Raw genomic sequence first — 26,855 nt, 5'->3', positions numbered from 1 at the left:
ATAGGCCTAACTTATATAAAGCTAATCTATACTTATTTAATACGCAAGCATGTTTTTTGTGACAATTACTCCTCCTAACCTGCTGAACCGATTGACATGTTTTTGGTGTCATTGGAAAGAGCGTAACGTGGAGTTGTGCAGGAAACTTTCTTTTTAGGGAAATAATCAGAGGCCCTGGGGCCCTTTAAAGTTTCGTATTTCTCCATAAGATTAACATGGGGAACAAATATTGTTATGCAACTCCAGCTGTTGTCAGAAATTAAAAGTGAGAAGAAGAACATATGTTAATTGTAAACAGTTAATAAGTTTGCTAATTTAACAGTTTGCTACAAACATTTACTGACTTGGTTGAAATGAAATATTTACTATTTGAATTTGGGTTGGCGTAAATATTACAAAGGAAAGAACGAGAGAGCCTGGATAAATTGATATACTAAAACTAAAACTGAATTAACGCTGTGCTGCATTTTCTTAGTAATAATTGAACGAGCCGATTTGCAAACAATAGAAACATAGGAAAGTCATAGAACACCACCAAGGAGAAGAAATAGAAATAATGTGTTTTTTTATTATGATGGACAACCTAATGCGTAAGTAAGGCTATTTGTAGAAAACGCTAAAAAACAAGATCAGCTTTTGAAAAATGAAAAGATATTTACAAGAAATGTTGATTATATTGATATGTTATGTACCTCTTGAGTATTCCATAATCTTTGAGTCGAATCTTTTAAAGTCATTAAAAATTATGACTGTTATTCGTTTTAAAATAATGCATGTAATACTTAGCAATTGCTCGATTTCGAGCAACAGGGACACTAGTAAGGATACAAACCACAAGCCGCACATCTATCAACCACATAGCCTACTTGAATGAAAGGCCTTTATTTGAAGCCTCCTTGAAAAATATCAGTTTTTCAATTAGACCCTCTCCTAAGGGCAGGAATCTCAATGAAAGGACACAATTAATCACATTTAAAATATTGAAAAGGCATCATCGGTTCAATTTGTTTTCATTTTTAGTTTGTTTACTTTTTGCTTAAGTTAATCTTTTGATTCTCAATAGGCTTAGATAGAACATTACGATAAAGTTATTAGTTTTTTGACTCTGCCACACAGTTTAATGCAAACACAAAGAGATTTTCATCAAAATAAGCAATATGATTGAGATTGCCTATATCCATGATAAGTAGGCTATGTTTAACTGTCCTTTACAGTAGATTATTATAGACCCTCATTTTCTCTTAATTGTTGCCCGGGGGCGAAGCACGGGTAGAACAACTAGTCTAGGCTATATAAAGCTAATTAAGATCACAAACAAGAACTTTTGAGAAAACTAATCAGCACACCTATCAACCGTATAGGGTTACGGTTATGTATAACTAAATAAATAAATCTCTGTGCAACTTCCCCGATAGATAGGTATCAGTTTTTTGATAAAGCCCCTCGTAAGGGCATGAACTCAATCAAAGGGGTGCATTTAATCAAATTTAATACAGCCTGTTGAAGATGCATCAGCTGTTAAATTTATTTTCATTAACCTATAACAAAGAATTATAGACCGTCAGCTGTGCTGCGATTACCATAGGTTCTGGTGGATGGCGTTCCCAGCGGTGTGAGCTAGAACCTATGGTAACCGCAGCACAGCTGACAGTCTATATTTAATTCTTTTTTTCTATGCCTATAGTTTGTTTTTCCCCTAATCTGTTGATTCTCAATATATAGATGTTATACACATACATATACATTACGATGAAGTTATTAGTTTTTAGCAAATTTCCCATAAAGGGAATAAGCTATTTTTATTCTACCACACAATTTAATGCAAATGGACATAGAGGTTTTCATTAAAATAAGCAATAAGTACAATAATAATAATACAATAATAAGCAATTGTATTGCTTGAATAATTTTCAGTACACTAAGTGTGTGTTTAACATTTTGGTAGAATTAGAAACCCACATTCTCTTAGTACAGAACAACTAGTATGTATAATATTAGTAAAGTAAGATAAAATTGACATATCACCAAAGAATGAAAAACTAAGTTTTACAATTTTTTAAATACCTGTACTGGTAAGTTATTTTTGTTATGGATGTAATTGTTATATTGACAAGCTGGGTGGTATCAGTGAAGCATGGGGTGTTTGATTTTGAACTTAAGTTATAGGTACATGTAGCTTGTACAAAATAGTCTAAAAAAAAATGCACATAGCCTACTGCTCAAACAGATTGCCAGTAAAACAAAGTTATATTATAAGGCTTGGATGCTGAAGTAAGCTTGGTGTTCACATTATGATTGTGCCTCGTCATTCTTGTAAGCATCGGTCAAGACAGTCAAGGCCAAGTACAAAGTGCTAATAGATTCTCCTTATCATCTTTTGTTCCTTAAAAGCTTTATTTACAGTTAGAACACTGTGTGTCTTATTATTCATCACGGCCAATGGTCAAATATCTTAAACACTTAAATTTTACACCATAATTGTTTTAACAAATAACTGTCTTTACCATATGACGGGAATTTATGATTTAAAAGCTTGATGGCAGGTACATGTTTTTTTGGGATTCTAATAACTAAGTTCAAAGGCAGGTTATTAAAAGAAAAACTGTAATACTGTTAAGTAAAAAAATGTTCAACCATTTTTCAAAGTGTAAGGAATTGACATTTTGTAACTTACGAATTAATCTTTAATTCATGCTAGTGGTTTCTTATCCCAAAATAACTCAAGCGTTTTCAATGTCCAGTTTATTATTTTACAATAAACCAAAATTCAATGAGAGTCCTACTGTAAGTTACTGCATTATCTATAGTCTAAACAAAGAGTTATGAGCTCTAGAGTCTAGCTAGGCTATTTTATTATTTTTTTCTTTGTCTAAATTATTTAACATTGTTGCAATTAAGCTCAGTTCTTGTTAATACATAGGTAGGGCCTATTGTTTTTTGTTCATATTTGCAAGTTAGGCCTACTTCAAATATAGGCAAACCTAGTTAGTTTTTACATAAAATTCAGTTTTTACAATTATTCAGAAAATAATGTGTTTTTTTCATCACTCTGTAAACTTATACAAAAATACGTAACTTAGCAAATTTCTGTAAAGCTTAACTACCTCTCCGAAAATCATTGATTTCCAAGCTAGCAAAACATCTTCATCTATGATCCTAAACGTGACTTTTCCTCTCCCAAAGAAACATTTTGCCTTTCCCATACAAAGTTTCCGTTTTGCTCAACAGGAAGCTAATGTATATGCATTGTATTTTTAGGAGAAATATCTTTCTAAAGCTGAATTAAGTAAATTGCAAACTTACTAAAGTAAACTTACTTAGTAAAGTGCTATGAAAACTTTGAATAGAATTACTAGACTATGGAAAACTATTTTATTATCCTATTTAAAAGCAAAGGGCTTTGTGTGAATTTTTGCAACGTGATAAAAAAGTATCGTTCACTAGGCCTACTCGTCATTAAAGATCCATTCGCTTTGCTCGTAAACCACTATCTTGCCCCAAAATTGGCCACTTTCGGGACTAGTTATAAAATACTATATACTACTATTTTTGTATGAAAGAAAAATTTATCAATTTACTTTGCATATCATGAACATATTAAAAATAAATAGGCCTACACACTGTAAATCGATAATACTATAAGAAATTTTAAAACTATTGGACTAGAGTCTTCCCTAATGAAATATCTAATGGGATATTCTTAATAGTACCTTTTACATTACTTTTTTATAAGAGAATTAATTATGTTTTACTTTCATAAAAATTAAAATTTTCTGACCAGATTTTTAACAAACTTTGCATTAAATCCTGTGACAGTTTTTTTGTTTACACTTTGTGCTAGAGATGACAATTTCTTATCTACAGTTGATAAAACTTTCTCTAAAAGTGTTATGACTTCTTGACTTGAAGGTCATTATATAACCTTTGCCAATATTGATCATTGTCAGTTAAGGAAGGTTAAGATCATCGTGGCTTGCTTAATCACGAGGTCAACCAGCTGTCTGGTGATACGTTTGTCAAGATAACGAAAATTTCTTGAGTAACTATTTCTGAATGTGAAATAAATAATATCAGCAAACTGACACATACTTTCTCCCATTAGCCTGACATTAAAATTGCACATCCTACTACTTTTCTGGTAAAATTGAACATTGGTAAGCAGCAAGAGTTACCGAAGTTTTTGTAGGAGAACCCAAAGAAAATACAATTATTTGAACCATAAAATTTACTGCAGGGGGTCGTTTTATTTGGTTCAAGGTTAATTGGACTATAAGATGATACTAATTTTCAATCAAAATCGTTAGTTCTGCTTTTGTAAAAGTCTAATGTTTCTGATATTTGATAGGTTTTTGTGGGAAAATCCAATAACAACAAACTTATGCTTGGGATAGGCCTACCATGTATTAATACCACACATAGGCTACTAAATTTCATAAAAATCGGGCTAAAGGTGTCATCTGTTGCTCTGTACCCATCAACTTAGGCATGAGTATGGAATAAGAAGGGCCCATGACCTGGATATGCCTCGCTGCCGCTTGAGCCATACCTTAAGGAGATACCCCCGATCGGCTATCAAAATCTACAACTCCCTTCCAAACCACCTAAGGAACCTTGACGGTACAGCGTTTAAGTCCGAGCTGAAGAACTTGCTCACAAATAGGCCCCTGTATAGTCTTGACGAGTTGTCAAATGATCCTTTGATGCCAGGTTGAGAAATAGACACGCTTACCACAGCCTAAGTTTCAAGTTTTAAGTTTTAAGTTTTATGATACTTTGTAAAACAAGTTTTGTATATAGTAATTTTGTAAATATTAGTATAACGATGCAATCTATCCGATATACTTCGGTCAAAGATTAAGACAGCAAGTATTCAAGTATAAGTAACACAGACAAATAAGTAACAAAAATCACTATTTTTGGATTCAGGGGTACCTAAAACAGACATTTCCACCTAAAACTCTAATAGTCCAGTAAATCTGTCAGAAAATATAGGGGTTGCTGTGCAAAAGGTCGGGTAGTTCTGATTTTTGGATATGTTGTTAGTATTGGGCCCATAACATAAAATCCAAGTTATCCACCTCGAGATACTGCCGCTCGCCGCGGGGCGCGCCACTTGTTATCGAAATATCAAAAAAATGGCAATTCCTATTGTTTTTCACTCGTTCTCGCGAACCGTTGATTTTACCGAAAATTTTATATTATTACATTAAAGAAGAATACATTTGTGACAGTTTAAGCCCAACAGCAAGTATGTAGCGTAAATAATGGTCAAAATACAGACCATCAAAATAAATAAATTTGTCCAAAGACGTATAAAAATTGTGGTTTTTTTCCAATATTTCCACAATATAGTTGTTTGAAGCAAACACCGTATTGATTTAGAGAGTATGCCAGTTTATTTGCTATTATTAGAAAATAAATGAAAGTATGAATAAAAATACCCCCACCTCAGCAAACCTGCAGACTAAGCGAATTTCCATTTTCTTGATTTGATTTTCACAAACCTATTTAAATAACATTAGGTTTAACTGGTACCTAGGTTTGCTGCTACAGGGAGGGTAATACATTATATAAAATGATAATAGTATGATAAGAAACAAATAAATTTACCCAATCTTATAAAAATGTGTCTATAAATAAGGAAAAAACAATAATTAAAAATCTTCGCTTTGGAATAACTTGAGGTTTTTTAATTTACATTTTTTAATTTTCTCCGTAACCAATAACTGTAAAAAACATTTTAATGTTCTAAATTATTTGTTTTTAAGCTCTACAAAATTCTTTAGTGATACAACTGTAAAATTGTAAGTTTTGAGGGTTAAAAATGAAAAAAAAAAATATTCTTACTGGCAAAATACCTATAAGGCAACCGTTCCTATGGCCTTATCATGCCGATCATGCTTCGCGATCTCGTTTTAATAAATAAATGTACGTTTATATGATTCAATGAGTCAATGATTTATTTGGCCATCAAGCAAAACTAATAGGCTAAGTCACTTACAATACAAAGTAAATGATAAATAGTCCATCTCTTGATTCACAAATAAAAGTAATGTTTGTACTAAATTCCACTAAATCGGATGATTTTTGGTAATCATCGTGCTAACGGACGATAATAACTTTTTACAGTTTAGTAACATCTTTAGTTGTTTTTTTTTTCATACAGGGTGTCAAAAAAACTCACCTAGTTTGAAAATTTATTTATTTATTGTACTAGATACAAACTACTGTTCAACGACTGATACCATAAAGAAGGCTATGCTGATACATTAAATGAAAGGTAATAAAATAAAAGTTTCGAATTTGGTCTGATTAGACCATCGAACAGGCCCTCATAAAGACATTGAAAAGCCCTGATGGATTGACTCGAGGACGAGGGATAACAGACAAAATTTTGTAGCTTGATGGGCGCTTGGGATGACCCGTCCTCATCAAATCTGTAGGAAGTTGAGAAATATTATAAAAAATGACGTCAGTTGAACATTTACAGTGAGCAACATGTTGACGTGCGCCATTATCGCATTGCTCGAGACAACGAAATTGATGAAAAGATTAAATAGTGGTTTCCTCAACACACACCATTCAATATAAATGATATGCTGATTATTAGCAAATTTCCTTTATAGGAAATACGCTATTACAGTAGGTCTCATGGTAAGACCTAGACCCGGGACCAATTTACTTTTTCATTTTGGTATTCCTAGAGGCCAAAAATACTGTTGGTTCAAATTGTTATAACATATATATATATATATATATATATATATATATTTATATATATATATATATATATATATATATATGTATAGGCCTATACCAGGTGTCCGAAAAAGACTCCATAGTTTTAAGCATACCTCACGATACTATTGTTCAAATGGATGAGTAATAATAATTTCGTGCTGTGTAGAGTATACTTCAAAGTTTTAGTTTCGTACGTTGGCAATAAGTTGCGTAACCTATTTGACCTTGAACATAGTTTTGTTAATAAATTATAATACAAATAATAAAATATTAATGATAAAAATGAGTAAAAATAGCTTGCATGTCTGCAGGGCTACAAATGGTTCGCATATTGAGGTGTGATAGTGTTAAAATAACTTTTATTTTATTACCTTTCATTTAATGTATCAGCATAGCCTTCTCTATGGTATCAGTCGTTGAACAGTAGTTTGTATCTAGTACAATAAATAAATAAATTTTCAAACTAGGTGAGTTTTTTTGACACCCTGTATGAAAAAAAAAACAACTAAAGATGTTACTAAACTGTAAAAAGTTATTATCGTCCGTTAGCACGATGATTACCAAAAATCATCCGATTTAGTGGAATTTAGTACAAACATTACTTTTATTTGTGAATCAAGAGATGGACTATTTATCATTTACTTTGTATTGTAAGTGACTTAGCCTATTAGTTTTGCTTGATGGCCAAATAAATCATTCAATCATTGAATCATGTAAACGTACATTTATTTATTAAAACGAGATCGCGAAGCATGATCGGCATGATAAGGCCATAGGAACGGTTGCCTTATAGGTATTTTGCCAGTAAGAATTTTTTTTTTTCATTTTTAACCCTCAAAACTTACAATTTTACAGTTGTATCACTAAAGAATTTTGTAGAGCTTAAAAACAAATAATTTAGAACATTAAAATGTTTTTTACAGTTATTGGTTACGGAGAAAATTAAAAAATGTAAATTAAAAAACCTCAAGTTATTCCAAAGCGAAGATTTTTAATTATTGTTTTTCCTTATTTATAGACACATTTTTATAAGATTGGGTAAATTTATTTGTTTCTTATCATACTATTATTATTTTACTAAAAGATATACAGTACTATATTACCCTACCTGTAGCAGCAAACCTAGGTACTAGTTAAACCTAATGTTATTTAATAGGTTTGTTAAAATCAAATCAAGCAAATGGAAATTCGCTTAGTCTGCAGGTTTGCTGAGGTGGGGGTATTTTTATTCATACTTTCATTTATTTTCTAATAATAGCAAATAAACTGGCATACTCTCTAAATCAATACGGTGTTTGCTTCAAACAACTATATTGTGGAAATATTGGAAAAAACCACAATTTTTATACGTCTTTGGAAAAATTTATTTATTTTGATGGTCTGTATTTTGACCATTATTTACGCTACATACTTGTTGTTGGGCTTAAACTGTCACAAATTTATTCTTCTTTAATGTAATAGTATAAAATTTTCGGTAGAATCAACGGTTCGCGAGATTGAGTGAAAAACAATAGGAATTGCCATATTTTTGATATTTCGATAACAAGTGGCGCGCCCCTCGGCGAGCGGCAGTATCTCGAGGTGGATAACTTGGATTTTATGTTATGGGCCCAATACTAACAACATATCCAAAAATCAGAACTACCCGACCTTTTGCATACCAAAATGTCTTATTTTACTGGACTATAACTCAAACATATTAACAAAAACAGTAGGCATACTTTCTCATAAGAATTTCATGTATCGTTCAAAATATTCAGTCAAAACAAATCTTAAAGACTTTCATCACAGCGAAACGTGTTTATCTATTGCTTAACTTCTCATTATCTTGAAACGTGAGCCTGTTATATCAGCTGATAAAAATCACTTGTAATAAACATGTGTTGTGGACCAAAGTGCAACAATATGTAGGATGTGTAGTTTAAAAGGTGATTCATTATCAAAGGTTAACAGTAGATATTGTTTTGCAACTTTTGTAGTTTTCAAATAGTCACGAATATAGTATGTGCCTAAATAAGTGATACCATCCTAATAAGTTACATAAATTCCAAATTCAGTAAGAGAGAGATTTATTTATTCTTAAGACTCCAGTTTACGTTACTGGTTCGGTATTTAAGAAATATGTTTTAGTTTACTTATCGTAATGGAAAATATCCGCAATAATCTTAATATTTGTAATTTGTTTGGATCCCTTAGGTTGCCTGACTCTTTAGACTTAAACGTTCCAAAAATTATCCGCCAATTAATGTTTGCTTTTTATATTCATCTAACAAAGTCTTGTTTCTACTGATTAAAGTTGGACAAATGTTGTAGAACAAAATAAAAACCCATAAGAATTATGGATAAGTTACTCTGAATTGATATGTGTTTAGTGGATTAAGCTGGTCTAGTGGTTGAGCGAGGGACTTCGGTCCAAGAGGTCCAGAGTTCAAATCCTGCCAAATCACCAATGGATCTCATTGATAATGCCGCAACCCTTAGGTCTAGCCACTAGCCTAAAGTAATGTGAAAAACAAACCCGGTCGAGAGCCTAGCTTCTTAGAACAAAAAAAGGTTGATTTACTATATTAACTTGACTCAATCTTTTGAATTTTTTTTTTTTTCAACGCCAGTGGCATTTCACGAGAGAGTTGTACGAGATAAATGTTTAGTGGATGTGCCGGGGATTGAACCCGTCCCTCCTGCACCGAAGTCCGAGACGCTAACCACTAGGCTAGCAACACAACCAAATTTAGCTGAATCATTAAGAATTCTAAAGTATACTTTGTCCTCAACAAGTTACCTTAAGAGGGTTCTACCTGGTCAATTCAAGACGGCGGCTAAACATGCTAATGTTTCTAAACATGCCTCTATGATACAAGCTCTCAACACTCTAGAACTAATTTGTTTTCCAACGATTGTGTGCCTTTTGTGCTCTTAACATATCGGAGCTTGCAATGGATGGAGATTGAATTATTTAGCTAAAATCACATGTGAAAAATACTAAATTTATGGATTTTCAAAATGATTTTGTAAATACTTAAAGAAACAATAACGAAGTTTCAGTTCATCTAGGGCATAGTTAGGATCTTTGTGAATATTTTACAGTTTATTTCAACTCGATAAATATTCAATAATGCCACGAGGTTCTTTTTTGTAGGACCATGTTTACGTGGTAACCAGCCGGTGGGTGGAACCCTCTTCATTTTTGTTGTTATTTTTTGTTCCAGAGTGGTGTAGACAATCAAAATAGGTTAAATTACCACCAACACTCTTAATATTAATGGAAAATGAATGTGTTATAGTGGGTCAGTAGAACGCAGCAACTAGCCTACCAGAGTGTGACTAACTAGCAACCAACTAACTATGCCTTTCCAAACTATAAAAATAAGTTGAGTTATTTAAAAGTCCAGTTACAATTAAATATTGAAACAAAACAAAATTTTACAAGTGTTCACTCTTTCACTGTATTCCATCTGTTTTTGCAGTATGGCAGGAATACAATCGAAAGAAAACATAAAACAAGAGAAAATTCCATGGATGAAGAAGAGGAGAAAGAAAAAGAGAAACCGAAAGTAATAATTACAGTTGGAGAGCAACACGGAGATGTTGAAATGAAGGATAACCATGTGAAGGAGAATAATAAGTTGGAAAACGGACAAGCAGTTTTGATATCTCGGGAGGATCTCATCCTAGCTCCGGACCCGGAGCTGAACTACGTCGGGAACAACAATTTGGAGATCGGGGTGAGTTGAAAGCCAATGATATTTTCTTTGACTGGGTCCAATGTTAATGCTAATAATACCCCCGTTGCAGCAAATCTGCGGACTAAGCGAATTTCCATTTGCCTGATAATGTTTTCACTAAAATATCTCCTTATAAATGTCATATTTTTATCCCTGTTCCCTTCTAATCGTGCTTTAATGAACCCCACACATAGTAAGGACTACCTGTAGTGAAAATAAAAAAAACTCACCATAAATATCATATTTATTGTTTTGTTTCTTTTAACACTATAACCGTATACTTTAGGTAGGCCTACACCCTTTTACTATCTGAATTCTGCCAACCTTCACATTAATATCAGTCAAGTTATTCACTAATTTACAGTACATGACTTGACTACTCTAATGAAGCTGTATTAATACTTTGGCTTTATGTTGGTAAATGATTAGTGCTAATTGATAACCTTAGCACAACATGAATAGTAAAGAAAGTTGTAATTATCATAATGAATGTTGACAAAAATAATAGAGTACTAAACATTATGTAATCGTTAAACGGATGTGAATTTTGAAACTAAAATTTCCAAGCATAACATCCCCGCTACATGGTAATCATCTTCAAAATTTAAATACTAATTTAATGTTTGAAAAATGATAGTAAAATGATTGTAAGATTAAGATCAAAATCTAATTAAAGTGTTGGATGTTTTAGATCATTTAATTATTTTTTGTACCTACATCTACTCATGTTTCACAACCAATTCCATCTCTCCAATTCTTTATATAAGTTTAACGGCATCTCATAATAAGTAATACAAATTTGAAGAGAAAATATGGTTAATGTCTGAAAGCACGCCCTGCACAACGTATGGTGTACGGTTCTGGTTCTGTCATATTAATTGATAATGATAACCCAACAGTTGTTGACTAAGTTTATAATTGTTGTGAAAGTTTACAAACCGAACACGGATAAAGTTTGTACATTTCAAGTAATTTCAAAACTTATGGGTTGTTAATTTGTTTATCTGATTTTTGACTCTCAAAAAGAAAATATCTTTTGAATATATATTTTTACAGCTTTTAAACAACCAAATAGCCTATCATATTGAAGTGTTTTCTTGGTTAGTGACGGAAAATTCCCCAAAAAATCTACCTATATAAGTTCCTGTGTTATTCTTAAAGAACAACAAGCAAGCTGTAGTAATTTATAAGGATGTATTTTGATCACATAATTTGGCAAAAATGTTTTTATTTTGTAAGCGATTGAAATTTAACTAAAATCACTTTAATTACCTTCCCTGCAGTCAGCAAACCTAAGTACTCATTAAATCTCATGTTATTTATTTAATGTTAAAATATGAAAATTTGAAGGAAATATTTTTGTGAGAATCAAATTAGGCAAACGGAAAATTTGCTTATTCTGTGGTCTGCTGCAGCAGGGGTCATATTGTCATCACAGGTGTAAAGTATTTACTGCCTGTCAAGGTAGTTTTTTACGTTAATTACCACACTAGAGAGTCCCCAAGGTCAATACACTGGGCATCCCTGACCTCCTTAGCTCAGCACTCGGATTACCTCATATGTTAAACATTTCATCCCACTGCCTTCTTGATTAAGTGTTTGTAAAAAAAACTGAAAATTGGAAAAAATGGGAGAAACAAAAAAAATATACTGTACATAGTGGTTTTATCCATTGTAGATTTTTCAAATCGAGTTTTTGGTTTTTATAAATATGAATTTTATGGTTAACTTATTTAATACAGTAGAACCTTGATAACAAGACTCTCATGGGGATTATAAAATAAGACTTGTTATCAAGGTTGTCTTCTTATCGAGGTTTGCAATAACATGTATTTAGAGGTGAAATAAATTCTATTGGATTTAAAAATGACACTTGTTATCGAGGATCGAGGGTCTTGTTATATTATATATATTATATATATATCATATATATATAGTATATATATAATATATATAATATATATATTATCGAGGTTCTAATCTTAAATGCAATGTATAGGCCTATTCGGTAACACTCTGTAGATTCCAACCATATTGTCTTTTATGCAAGCACTAACACTGGTAATAAGTTAAACTTTATACGGGTTAAAAACACTTTGGAATTTGTTCAATTTTTGAGATTCAAATTATTTTCTTCTGCTAAAACTCTTTCAAGTTTTTCTCTAGTAAACATATTTAACTATAATGTAGGATGATAGCTTATTCATAAATACTATTGTCAGGGTATCAGGGGTGGTAATAGTGCTCGCATTTAAATCTGAAGGCCGTTGGTTCGATTCCAAACAAGATCCAGATACATGTTTTTTCACATGGCTTTCAATTAATGATGCTATCTAACATAAGGTTGACGTAAAATTGTGACAAGACCAGTTTTTAGATAGTTCCTTTACAACAAAAAAATCCTAATGGCGTGGATTCCATGTTATTTAAGGGAACATGACTTTCTAGAATGCAAGTAAAAAGTCTTAAAATATAGTCTTTAAATGTTTATGGGTGATTTGTAACTATCACAAAAATGGTAAAACAAACCATTGATTGTTGTTAATATGATAAATTTAAAATGTCATTTGTTAACAACTGTACTTTTAAAAAGCTATGCTAAAACCCAAAAGTTCAATAAACTTGTCTGTTTGAGTTAGTCAAAGTTTGTACATAAACAATAAAGCAAAATATCAAAGATGATAACAAAACCAAATAAAAGTCATTGTCAGTAGGCTAGATGATTTGGGACTTCGTACTCCTAAAACGTCATGATTTTTCTTTAAACTATTAAAACTTTATAAGCAATTTAAATGTTTTCTAGTGCTTTCTATGTGTGAATTGTTTTTAAAACATCATTATCAAAGGTACTTTTAAGATAACAACCAGACTTTAATTTAAAATAAAATGAATTAATGCAAAAATTTGTAGGCCTAATGAGAATGATTATTTGTTAGTTAAAAAAAAAAAATAGTCCTGTTTAACCTATTTGTTTTATTAAATTTTGTTAGTTTTGTGAATTTGACTTTGTTGCATTTCAAAAAAGAAATAAGATAAGTTTTTATTTCATCATCCCACATGTCTTCCCTTGGAAGTGGATTTAAAAAATTATTTCCAAACAAAAAACTCTAATATTAAATTTAAGTTTTTAACTTACGTAATTTTTGTTTGTAATATTTTTAGAAAACCACATTGCCCCGTAGTCGGTCGTACGAAACGCTAAGACGAGAGTTTCAGTTGTCTGATTGTTTGAACTACATCAAGGCTGGCGTGGAGGCCATCATCGAAGACCAAGTCACTTCTAGGTTCGAGGCTGAGGAACTAAAGGTAACAGTTCGATCCCCTCTGAACACAACACAGTTCCACCATAGACTAACCAACATGAATAGACTTCTCATTCCATTGTAAATTTTTTCGTGTCTAGTTAAGGCGCTAGTGTTGACAAAATGTTTTATCTATTATTTTAGGTTTGATTTCTTGATTTGTGCTTTACTGTTTGGTTATAAAACTAGGGAACGAGTTATTGCTTATGATTGGATCGAATTATTTGGCTAAACGTGGTTCTAAATACTGAAATAACAAGAAAAAACTTTAAACAAAACACAACCTCTGCAGTACACCGTACAGAAGTAACAATAAAATTGTTTTCATCTGTTTCATAAGGATGAGAAATCTACTAAGGGAGTAAAGTTTTATCTAGGGTTCTACCTTCACATAATAGAACACTAGGCTTGGTATGGCAAAGGGATCATTTCTATGCATTGGTAGGAAAAAAGTATTTCAGTTCAAGAGAGTCTACTTTACTTCTTACACTGATCTTCTAAAACTCATTTGAGCTTAGCTACAGGTTTAAACAATCTTCTTTTTGTGTTAACTCCCATAGATTAACAAAGATTGAGATATTTATTGATTATAAATTTGTAAACTGTATTTGTTTAATATCGTATTTTCTACATAGTAGTCGTATCTGTGGACGATAGGCAATTTCAAACTAGTTAACATATTCTCTACTATTACACTCTTATCAAGTCCCATTAATGATAAGAATTATTAATATTGTCTCTGATGGTTATGGGTTAAAAATGCATATAGCACATTTGAAAATATTTACTCCACAATACAAAATTATAGTTGATTTAACTTAAAAATTGTACGTAATTTCCCCGTATATAAAGTGTGCATGATTTGCATGGATGTGCTCCTACTCTTTTACAATGTTTAGTCGTGTGCAATATTGACATTCACAAATCCTTACGTAACCTGAAACCAAATTAAGCTGTCCGTTGAAATTCAAATAAGTAAAATAACAGATATATAGCTATTATGATTCTAAATATTTTCTACTCAATTGGTCATATACAATTTTTTCCATGATTTTAAATGAACAGTTTTGCTTCAACCATATGATAAAATCTAATTCATGTTTAGTAGCATTTTTTAAGGAAGTGGAAATGAGGATTGATGTGATGCAAGAGATTATTGGAAGCAGGAAGATGCTTGTTGGGAACACTTCCATGCTTGATTGGTAGCATATGCATTTATCATTGCTCCCCCCCCCCCCCCCCCGATTCAATATAATACTGTAATTGCTTTCTAGTGTTAGGTAATAATGATTGAGACTCCTTAAGGGGATCGTTGAGGCTCCATATAAAAATACAGGCCTACTGATAAATAAACTTTTTTGTTGATTTGCACAAAATGAAATAGTTTTAAAAATTTGGGAAAGTCTTTAACTTTTCCCTTTTTCAGCTAGGTAAGGGTCTACCAACACAACAATCATTTAAGGCGTTTGTGCTGCTAATTGCATGCTTGTTACTATCACAGAGAAGTAAGGTTACTGAGGAAACTTGGTTAGGGACCGTGCGCTTTCAGCTCTAGTATGTTGTACCGAAAATATACTTTTGACGAGCAAGGAAGAACCTGAGTTGTGAGCACTGTGTGAATATTCCTATCGTACAGGGTACATAGTCTTCCTTCACCGTGAGTGTTGTACATTTGGGGAGGGTAACTAAACTAAACAGTATTAAGATACATAGAAGTTTCAAGTTTCACAAGTGTGATCATCAATGTAAACCTCACATTTGAAGAGTTTTTACATCAATGGGCGAAAAATTTTCGTAACGTTACACAAACGGAACAAAAACAGAATGTGTGGCTGATGTATGTTTGTAGTTGTGGTGAGTAGGCGGGCGAGTGGTACGCCTTTATACGCTATAGAACTCACAGGATACATGAAAATTTCAAGTTGTCTGTTGTTATGCTGCAATTTATTAAATCTACTAAGCCTAGCATAATTATTATTATTTTTTGTCACAGAGTTGGAACCTACTTACAAGAACTAACCGCAGTTACGAGTTCATCAGCTGGAGGTTAACGTTTATCTGGTTCATTGGCTTCATCGTCAGATACGGCTTTCTACTACCAACCAGGATTTGCATCTGCTTCTTTGGTGTAAGTTGCAATTTAGTAACATATTGTTGGATTTTGTTTTATAAAAAACATTAATTTTAAATGGAATTTTAGCGCAGATCTTCAATCCAATGGGCGTCAAAGAATACGTCAACAAAATTAATACCCCTATCAAAATTATTGTTTCATGCCGGTAAGGGTTTTAGGTTTGTTGGGGGTGCAAGAAAAAGGAAAATTCATCTCCGAGGTAGGTGACGCAATTATTTCTTGGGCGCATAGCATGTTAGAAGCTAACTGCAGTCCTAGCTAGACCTCGTGCTTCTTGCGACTTTCTTTTTATTTTGATAAAAACTTGACAAATTTAATGCAGTTCATAGCTAAGATTATAAACTTAAATAAAAAGAAATTACAGGGTGTTTGTTTAAAAAATTATAACCAATTATAAATATAACACTAGATAAATTAGGGTGTCTCTGGGTGTTAAGCCAACCGGGAAACAAAAAATTGTACATGAATCTTGTGGGAAACCTTGACATTTTGTATGATTTTATTTAAAAATACCCCGCCGCAGCAAACCTGCAGACTTAGCGAATTTCCATTTGCCTGATTGGATTTAAACTAAAATGTCTCCTTAAAAATATCACACTTATTCCCTATTTAAACAGAATTAGTTTAGTGAGTACTTAGGTTTGCTGCAACAGGGAGGGTAAAAATTTTTTTTAATGTAAAATGTTAAAAAGTACTGTGGTTTAGTACAAAATGTATTTTCCAAATTTGATCAAAATATGTTCATAAACAAGCAAACTACAACAGTTGACTTATTCTCCATAAGAATAACATGGGAATTAAAAATTACAATTTTTTTGAATTTTCTCCGTAACAGTTAGGCGCATTATAACGCATCAATATACTAAATTATTTGTTTTTTTAAGCTCTACAAAATGGTTTAAAAAGAAATTGTGAAATTTTGTGTTTTTATGGTCAAAAATGGGAAAAACCTATTTTTACCCCATAAAACCCCCCATAAACACCCGTTCCCATAGTCCGATCATGCTGGTTCGCGAACTCATTCAAGTTTATCCCGCCTTACACCTTTAAACCGAATTTTATGAAAATCGGACAAAAATTACTCAAGTTATCGTGCGGATGGACACATATATATATATATATATATATATATATATATCTATATATAGATATATAAAAATTTGAACGAATGGTGTTTTTGGCCTCTGGGGACATCAAAATGAAAAAGTAAATCGGTCCCGGGCTTAGGTCTTACCATGAGACCTACGGTAATAGCTACTTCCCTATAGGGAAATTCGCTAAAATTACAGTTTTGTAAACTCTGCAAGACGAATAAAACCTTAACCAAATGTTACTGTATCACAGGTGCTATGGCTGACATTCTGCACTGCCGTGGTGGGCTACGTTCCAGAGGGAAGGTTCAAGAGGTGGCTCAACTTCCACGTGTCCATCTTGTGTTTCGAAGTGTTGTCCTCGGCCCTCTCGTCCGTAGTCAAGTATCACAACACGGAGAACAGACCAAGGCGAGGGATCTGTGTTGCAAACCACACGTCTCCGATAGATGTGCTCGTACTCATGTGCGACAACTGCTATTCACTGGTTAGTCAACGATCTGAAATGAAAATTCTGTTATTTATGTTTTAAGGGAGCTTATTGTTGGTAGGCTATTTTCATTGTGTTTTGGAATATCACGAAAAATTGTCGGGTTCATGACGGTTGGCTAGGTACTGTCTCGAGTCAGATGATAAACCGAAATCGAACCACACTTTCCAGCTTTTGTGTATATTTCACGAGCTTTGATTCTTGCCACTTTATAATAATGTGTGAACAAAAAACTCACCATGTCATTGCAAATGCTGAAAATCTTAATGATAGCAAAAGTGCAGGTAATGTGAACGGTGGTTATGTGCAGGTGTAACGTAATGGTGAAAGATTTTCACTATTTTGTCGTAATTGCACATTGTATCCGCAGACACCACAGATGTTCACTAATACCGAGATCTTGGATGATGTTCACATTGTCACCATGATTGAGCCAGGCAATCTTTTTGTTGCCGTGATCATGTGAGAGGCGTTCAAGATTTCTCTATAATCGCATGTGATGATTACTTGTAATGAAATGTCTATTCCTTCGTCTAATCCTCTCCAGTTTTCTCAACACTATCAAGAATTTGTTCAATGGGCTTTTAGTATTTTTAATTCTACGTATTTATTATTTGTCACAGATCGGGCAGAGACACGGAGGCTTCCTGGGGGTGTTACAGAGGGCGTTGGCTCGAGCTTCTCCTCATATCTGGTTCGAACGGGGAGAAGTCAAGGACAGGGAGGCTGTTGCACAAAGGTTCGTAAATCGTTACACTTTACAAATACGATTTTTAACCAGGTTTACTGGTTGTTATACTAAAACCGTGCTGTAATCGCGGTAGGGAATGGTGTTGTGGGGGGATTTTACTACAAAGGCTGGAGACGATGATGTCTTTGCCTTTACGGGGATGTTCAAAATTTGTATAGAGCTCCAATAATTACAGATTATAGTCATCCATTATGATAAATGAACACTAAAGCAAATTTGTATTTTTGCTTGAAAGATTATTGCATATTTTCCATCAGTTATTTATTAGTCCAGCCAAAGTTTTTCCTGCAATAATGTCTATTACAATAAACATCTTGAAATTTTGTATGTAACAAAATCAGTGTGACTGAATTCACAAATTCAACAGAATCATTTAAAAAGTCTAAGTTGCTTATAAATAAAGCCTTTCTATAGTGTATGATTTTTACCTATTCGTATTTCTCTTGTAAACCTTGTTTTATTTAGTTTAAGTTGTTTTGTTAATTGAAATCGACAATTTCACCTGTTTACCCAGCTTTGCTGGTTCAATTGGAAACGTTTATGTCAAAATAAATCCTTGAATAAGACAGCTTGTTTGCAGATTGAGGCAACACGTGTCAGACCCGAAAAATCCTCCGATCCTGATCTTCCCCGAAGGTACCTGCATCAACAACACTTCCGTGATGCAGTTCAAGAAAGGCAGTTTCGAGGTCGGCAGCATCATCTACCCTGTTGCCATCAAGGTAGATTCAAGCTTGAGATTTATTGTTAACTAAACTCTTGTACTTGGTATTTTAAAGGAACGCCAAGTGGTTTATGGAGTTGTTTGGAAAGGTTCAGCTAACATGAAAACATTAGAATGCAATTAATGAACATAAATTGTCATATATAGTAAAACTCAGGTTAGAGTCAGGTGGAACGAGTCGACCGTTTAATGGAATCATCCCTCGAGACTATTGAGCTGCTCAGGTAGATGGTGGCATTGACTATTGGATACTGAAGTTGTATTGATGTCCAGTATCCAGTATCCAGTTGTATTGTAAAGATGGTGGCCTAGTCAGTGAGTCATTTTTCTAGCTCTATCTCTGGAAGATATTTTTTAATTGAAAAAAATATACAAATCTTATGTTACAAATGTATTTTGACATTAAGTTTGAGGTCATCCAGTGGTTTTTTTTATTGTTACTATCTAATACTATCATACTACAGTTTTTCCACTGCCAGTGCTGGGAAAGGCCCCCCCTGGAGGCTCAACAGTTAGTAGGACTGCTGTCAGTGGACACGGTCATACCGATTATGACGGAGGGTGGGGACAATTGGACCTGTGTGTCACATTACATCCAGGGTATTCTCCGCGCCAAGAAGCTCGACCTTGACCGGAATGCGGTGTAGGTCATAAAGAATCTAAATGCCAGAAACGGTGCGAGCCCTGACGGCTTAGGTCACATGTTGGCCTGACTTGAAGTAATGTGACAAACAATTCCAGGTCTGTGTCCAACAGAGTAGAGGGGGTTTTTTAGTAAAAGCATATTCCCTCCTCTCTCTAAAAAAAAAAAAAAAAAAAAAAAAAACTACAGTAGAACCCCTCACATCCGACCTCGGAATAACCGACTATTCGGGATATCCAGCCTAATGCCCAACCATCTTCTTCTTTCCTGTCTGGGGCAATAACGCCGATCGTGGATGTTGCTGTAATTGTGGCAGACAATCACCATTGTCGCCAATAACGGGTGTTGTTGTTCGGGAGACGATTACTGAAGTCGCAAAGACTACAAGTTATGCTCACAGATGTTGTCGCGGCTGCAGGAGATGATTACCAATGTCGCGGAGACTGTATGTTATGCTCCTCCCGATATCCGACCGTTAAGCCATCTGACCATGGCTCTGTCCTGTCATGGTCGGACATGAGGGGTTCTACTGTAATACCTAATTTCATAACTCCTTAAAAATGGATAGTGAACCACCAAAATATTGCGCTGATGTAAATTACTGATTTCTGTAGAATATGCAGACTTTTTAACCAATTAAAACTGATATGACAACATAATATGTAAGCAAAATACCTCTTTTGGCAAATCAATCTGCGACTGGCTTACATAACTATGTTTTTTTTAATAGAAATTGGCCAAAGCTGGTCCGTATAGATGGGATGTCTTGGTATCTAAAAGTCAGTGGTCTATTTAAATGTGTCGCATAACTTCTTGACCCAATTTGTGGTGTTGACATTTTCCTCTTTCAAACAGTATGACCCGAGGTTTGGTGATGCGTTCTGGAATAGTTCCCGGTTCTCTATGATGCAGTACCTCTACATGATGATGTCATCGTGGGCGATCGTCTGTGATGTGTGGTATCTGCCGCCCATGTACCAGAAGGAAGGAGAGTCGGCCATAGACTTTGCCAACAGAGTCAAGAGGGTCATAGCCAAACAGGGCGGTCTCGTCGACCTCATGTGGTAAGTTATGCACCTTATTATAAAAATATAAGGTGCATACCTTTACCACAACAGTTCAAATGTGGTATTCAAACTCATTACATGTTTCACCTATTTATTCAGGCATCTCTGGTGGTGAACTCCTAACAAGAATGCTTCATCCATTAGTTGTCAAAAAACATTCAAACAAAAGCATATAACCGGTAGCGGTACGGACGCAGACTGCTCCGTACCGCTACCGGTTATTATTAGGCCTACGTTAAATTTTCATTTTTGATGTTTTTGCCTCCTGATCACAATATATAAATTATTACTAGAGGTTAAAATACCTTATAATCCGTCAGTGTGATCAAAAAGTCACCGATGAAAGGCGACCGGTTTCAACCCATCAAAGGGGTCATCATCAGGCGTTGAATGGACACATAATTACTCCGAAGAGGTCGTCATAAAGTCAATAAATACAAAACGAAGAACACTTAAACACATTTTTACAAAAACACGTGTGGCCACAAATTGACTGCGCGGCGGACGGTATGTGCACATTGAGTTACAAGTCCAGACTGTCGTCACTGCCGTCTTGTCCATCTGTCATCCCCCTCCCCTTCTTCCAGCTCTTATCAGGTCCTTTCCGTTTTGTTATCATTCTTTCAATGCCGACTGCTGTTTCATATAATAATAATATGGCACTAGTCTAAACAACACTTTAAAAAATGAGCTGTCGGGAAACAATGTTAAGTTATCTTTTAGGACCTCTAACAAACTGTCATCCATCCTAAAAGAAAAAAGAAACCCCTCTTCTGACAAAACTGAGCTAACAGGTGTTTACAAAATTAATTGTGACACCTGTCCTAGTTTTTATATAGGTCAAACTGCGCGCTCTTTCAAAGCCCGTTTCAAAGAACACCTTCCGAAGAAATCCACCCAGAAAAATAATTCTGCTTTTGCTGAGCACCTAGTAACGAACAACCATTCATATACATCAATAGAAAATAATTTAGAAATTTTACAAGTTCACAGAACTAAAGGCAAACACTTAAACGTAATAGAAGAATTTGAGATCTACAAAGCTGGCAAGAAAAATCCCCAACACATTTTGAACGAAAAAGCATCTTTCGAAAGTAATTTATTATATGAAACAGCAGTCGGTATTGAAAGAATGATAACAACACGGAAAGGACCTGATAAGAGCTGGAAGAAGGGGAGGGGGATGACAGATGGACAAGACGGCAGTGACGACAGTCTGGACTTGTAACTCAATGTGCACATACCGTCCGCCGTGCAGTCAATTTGTGGCCACACGTGTTTTTGTAAAAATGTGTTTAAGTGTTCTTCGTTTTGTATTTATTGACTTTATGACGACCTCTTCGGAGTAATTATGTGTCCATTCAACGCCTGATGATGACCCCTTTGATGGGTTGAAACCGGTCGCCTTTCATCGGTGACTTTTTGATCACACTGACGGATTATAAGGTATTTCTACGTTAAATGTTTATTCGGTTGTTATGTCTTTTGTGTATTTGTTTGAATGTTTTTTGACAACTATAGTAGTAGGACTACTTTAAATGTTAAAATGTTTCTTGACGACTCTATCATGGATGAAGCATTCTTATTAGGAGTTCACCTGACAACTCCTGAACAAATAGGCGAAACATGTACGGAGTTTTACTACCACATTTAAACTGTTGACGTAAAGGTAAATGTACCTTATATTTGTCTAATTAAACAGTTCAGCGGTTACATAATGAATTCTAACATTATATACTCCATTCAAGATATTTAGGAGGCTTTAGGGGAATAAATCCATCCCCTCCACTTCAACCTCCTTTTAAAACAATATAAAATCACTCTGTATTTTATAACTATTTCAGGATTCAAATACAATTTTAAAACTTTTTAATGATATTTTTTCTTCAAGCCTACTAGTGTGCCTTATTAGCTGTAGCATAAACAGTGGAAAAGGTGGGTCTTGATCTTAACAAATGTTTATCTATCATACATAATTACAGTGTGATGTTTTATGGTCACGCTGTATATTGGGTAAACAAAAATTCTAGGAACAGAATTTTATTTCTTGAATTATTGCAGTTGATTAAACAAAGTTAAGCACACAATTGGGCCTACTATAGCTAAAATCTATTTTTAAAGTGAATATAATTCTTTTGTTTCTTCTGGAGCCGGCCCACGAGGAGTTCGTGGGTTGAATCTAAATAAGAGTTCAAGTATAGTAGTACATTAAATTAAAGGTCTTTTTGGAAGTGCCTCAAACCTAACCTCAAAAGGTTCATAGGGTTGGATGTTTAAGATTACCACTTGAAGTTGTTGATGGTGCTAAGTTGCCGTTGCTTGTAATTTTACATGGAGTTTTGGGAACTACGAGCTCTTTTTTCAGTTGTAGAATCTTTGTTCTTCAAATTTTACTGATAATTTGAGTCACTACCTATCAATCAATCTTTATTTGCCATAAGGATACATTTACATATCATTGACAAAGTCTATTTGCAGTTATATCAAACCAAGTCTTAACATAAGCAACAAAATACTCTTACAGGCCAAATATTACAATTAACATTCAACTCCATTCACATTCTTAACTGAAATGAAAACCAAACTAAAAGACAATTTCTCCCAGTTTAAAATAATCATCCAGACTATAAAAAGGGTTTTGAAGTAGATAATTATAAAACATAGCCTTAAATTTGTTAATTGAATGAAAATTTATATTATTTTTTACTGAATTATACACTTAAATTGATAAAATTATGTGGCAATTACTAGTTTTACTAATACGATGGGATTCTAACAGCGCAGTATTTTTAAAACGAGTGTTGTGACTGTGATTATTAAATTAAAGATATTCAGGGTTTTTTAATATATAAACAATCAGATCATAAATGAACAAATTTACTGCAGTTTGAATTTGTAGATCTATAAAAAGAGGTTTGCAATGATCAGGGCTTTTTTTGGAGAATCAAAATTTCTTTTATTCTACCACTACCACCCCAAAGCACCAATCCGTATCTCATGATTGACTGGAAGTACGCAAAATAGGCCGTCCTTACATATTTCTTAGGAACCTGATTTACAAGACAATCTAAAAGATGCACCACACGAGACAATCTTGAAGATTAATAATCAATATGAGCATTCCATGTGAGGTGATTATCAATATGAAGGCCCAAAAATTTGACAGCTGTGCTATTATTTAGATCACTCTTAGTGGGGATCTGTTTTAGTGTAATTACATGTTTTGGGTTTTTTCTTCATTAAGCAAAAATCCATTAGCATTAAACCAATTTGATGCTTTTAGCTTTGTTTCATGGACAAGATTTTTTAGTTCTGTTAGGTTGGGGTTTACATGAAAAAATGTTGTATCGTCAGCATAAAGAATAGTTTGACTCTTTACTGCCAATGGAAGGTCATTAAAATAAATTAAGAATAAAAGTGTATTTCTTGTGCTGCAGGGACGGACAACTAAAACGAATGAAGCCAAAGAAGGAATGGAAAGAGAAGCAACAAGAAGAATTCAGCAAAAGATTAAAAGTCGAATAAGATACTTCTGTGCTATTGTGATATGTGCCTAAATGTTGTATCATCCGATCTATAAGTAATGTACATATTTTTTGTGTAAAATAGCACTGTTAAGTTTTGCACAAATTGGTTGTAGTTTTACGTCCTAAGTTATTTTTCATAATTTATTATAGGTGTATCGAGTTAAAGAAAGGATCTGCTCGTTTGCGACTTGTGAGACTGTATCAAACGAACAATGACGTTAACAGCGACAAAAAATATTTTGTACTTAAACCACTAGCTGGTCTGAATCTCTTTAGCCGAGAAAGTTTCATTAATTTTTTTGTAATAATGAAGACTATAACTACTATATTGTGTGCAAAACATTGTTGCTGGAATACTTAAAGCTGTATGTAAAAACAATTGAATGCGTTTAGCGCAAATAGCTTAGTTATGGTGATAGAAACGATTGCAGCTAGACTGAGAAAGTGCACTTGGAAAGTTTCATTTTGTAAGTTGTATAAAGCATTGTTAGCATTAGATTTAATTATTTTTTGCCAAAGTATACAACCTATGAAGTTAGTTCAGTGTTGTTCTCTATGTCTCTTTAATACTCTTAAATTATATTATACAATATTATATTTTTTATGTTAATTCAGCTTTAAAAACTAACCAACAGTTGAACCATGATACCACTTTATATTTATTTATGAAAAGAGAAACATTAGATTCAATGTTGATTATGTTCCTCAGCCTTTGTAATTTATCTAGTTTATTTTATGTATTTATAAAAAAAACCACTCTGTTTACAAATATTGTAAATCACCTTTAAGCTTAATTGCACATATTTTGTTACCGGTACTTGGTTGTTAAATTAATTATAATAACCAATTCATATTTAAGTCTATACTAGATTTAAGTGTTTGTTTAGATAAGTATATGCAAACTGTTAACAATTACTAGGCCATCTATTGATGATACTATTTAATAAAAGGTCAGCGTTAGATAATGATAAAAACCAGGGTTTGGACGACCCACGATCCCCTTTTTAAAAAAATTGGAAAGACCATGGGTTTGAAAACAAAGTAAAAAAAAACCAAAAGGTACATTTTAAATAATTAATCGTATTCATATTTTAATAATGTTTTTAAGCGTGGCAGTACAAAAACTAAAAAAAAACCACCGCCACAGCGAACCTGCAGACTAAGCGAATTTCAGTGTATATGATCAGATTTTTACTTAAGTATTTCCATAAATGTAATATTCATTCCTCATTTAAATAACTTAAGATTTAACGAGTGGTTAGGTTTGCTGCTATGGGAAAGGTAAAAGTGTTTTTTGACAAAATGTCAATAGTATAGGCTGAAATAAATTTGCAAAATTTGATCAACATTTATACATAAACAATGAACTACAACAGTTTTCTTTTTCTCCATAAGAATAACATCAGAATTAAAATGTTCAGTTTTTTTTAATTTTTCCTATTACTTTTAATTGCGCAACAAAACTTCAATATACAAAATATTTGTTTTTAAGCTCTACACGATGGGTGCAATGGAAACTGAGCATTTCCATGTTGTAAAAAAAAATAATAAAAATAAATTATTTTTTAAAATTTCAAACCCCCATAATACCCTGTTTCTATGACCTGATCTTGTGGGAACTCATTTAAGTTTATTTAGCCCTACACCTTAAAACCAAATTAAAATTTGATCAAAATCGGACCAAAATTACTCAATTTATAATGTTCCTGGGGACATATTTATTTATAACAATTGAACAATGAGTGTTTTTGGCCTCTAGAGACATCAAAACTAAACAGTATATTGGTCCCGGGTCTATTTCTTACCATCAATAGCTACTTCTCTATAGCAGAAATTCACTGAAATTGCAGTTTATTCTATTTCCAAAGTTTTAACAAATCTATCAAATTATTCTTGAGGAATAGAAAATGAGGGTTAGTTTAGGTTTAACTTAATTAGGCTTTAAAAAAAATGTTCTATTAAATCCTAAATCGATCCAAAATTCAGTATTTCCCTGTACCTTTTAAAATGATTTACAAAAACAACTTTTTTTTAAATAAAAAGTTATCATAGTGACCGATTAATTAGACAGTAGGATGAAAGATGTAACAGTTGTATTCATTGATTTTAGTTCAACACTGTTTTTTTGTAAAGTATACCATTGCGATCTTTTAACTTTGTGTTGTGATTGAAAATACCGTAAAGTTAAGTTTGTTGCCAAGTTTTAAAATTGGTTTTAAAAGACTGCTTTAAGGATCCAGTAGCCTAATTTATGTAGCTTTTAGTACATCGGTGTACGATAATTTGTAAATGTAAACTCGAGAACAGCTGATCATCGGTGGAATAAACATGTTCATGTATGATTTTCAAATGTAAAAGATTACGATTGCAATTGAATTTTGGCAAGTCACAAGAGCTATTATCAGGGCCATTAATGACAAGTCATTATTATTTGAGTCCTCGATTAGGTCTGATGATTCTGTATGACTTGACAAAATAGATTGCCATCTTTTCTTCACATTTACTCTCACAACGTTTACAGTATAAGTGTAAACATATCGAATAGTATTGGAATACGTATCTAATCACATCCTTATGATTTTCATTCAGATTTAAGTTTAATTCTGCAAAACGTTCTAGTTTTTGTTGTCAACATTATGTTATATTGCAATTTCGGCTAA

At 33.3% G+C, this 26,855-nt stretch overlaps 1 protein-coding gene across 1 annotated transcript in view; it reads left to right on the top strand.

The window, feature by feature from the left end:
• LOC128993097 (glycerol-3-phosphate acyltransferase 3) overlaps window positions 1-26,855 on the top strand; it is a 30,113-nt gene extending 3,258 nt beyond the window's left edge. Inside the window, exons 2-9 of the mRNA XM_054416857.1 lie at window positions 10,209-10,466; window positions 13,629-13,772; window positions 15,762-15,896; window positions 17,247-17,480; window positions 18,107-18,222; window positions 18,815-18,956; window positions 20,457-20,665; window positions 24,106-26,855. Coding sequence (XP_054272832.1) covers window positions 10,209-10,466; window positions 13,629-13,772; window positions 15,762-15,896; window positions 17,247-17,480; window positions 18,107-18,222; window positions 18,815-18,956; window positions 20,457-20,665; window positions 24,106-24,193 — 1,326 coding nt within the window. The 3' untranslated portion in view covers window positions 24,194-26,855. The remainder of the gene's footprint in view (window positions 1-10,208; window positions 10,467-13,628; window positions 13,773-15,761; window positions 15,897-17,246; window positions 17,481-18,106; window positions 18,223-18,814; window positions 18,957-20,456; window positions 20,666-24,105) is intronic.

The sequence above is a fragment of the Macrosteles quadrilineatus genome, unplaced genomic scaffold, assembly GCF_028750875.1.
Source record: "Macrosteles quadrilineatus isolate MER2022 unplaced genomic scaffold, UCM_ALF_1.0 Scaffold_1__1_contigs__length_201487025, whole genome shotgun sequence".
NCBI lineage: Eukaryota > Metazoa > Arthropoda > Insecta > Hemiptera > Cicadellidae > Macrosteles > Macrosteles quadrilineatus.
The sequence above is the reverse complement of the archived record's forward strand: the minus strand, read 5'-3'. Positions and strand labels throughout refer to the sequence as shown.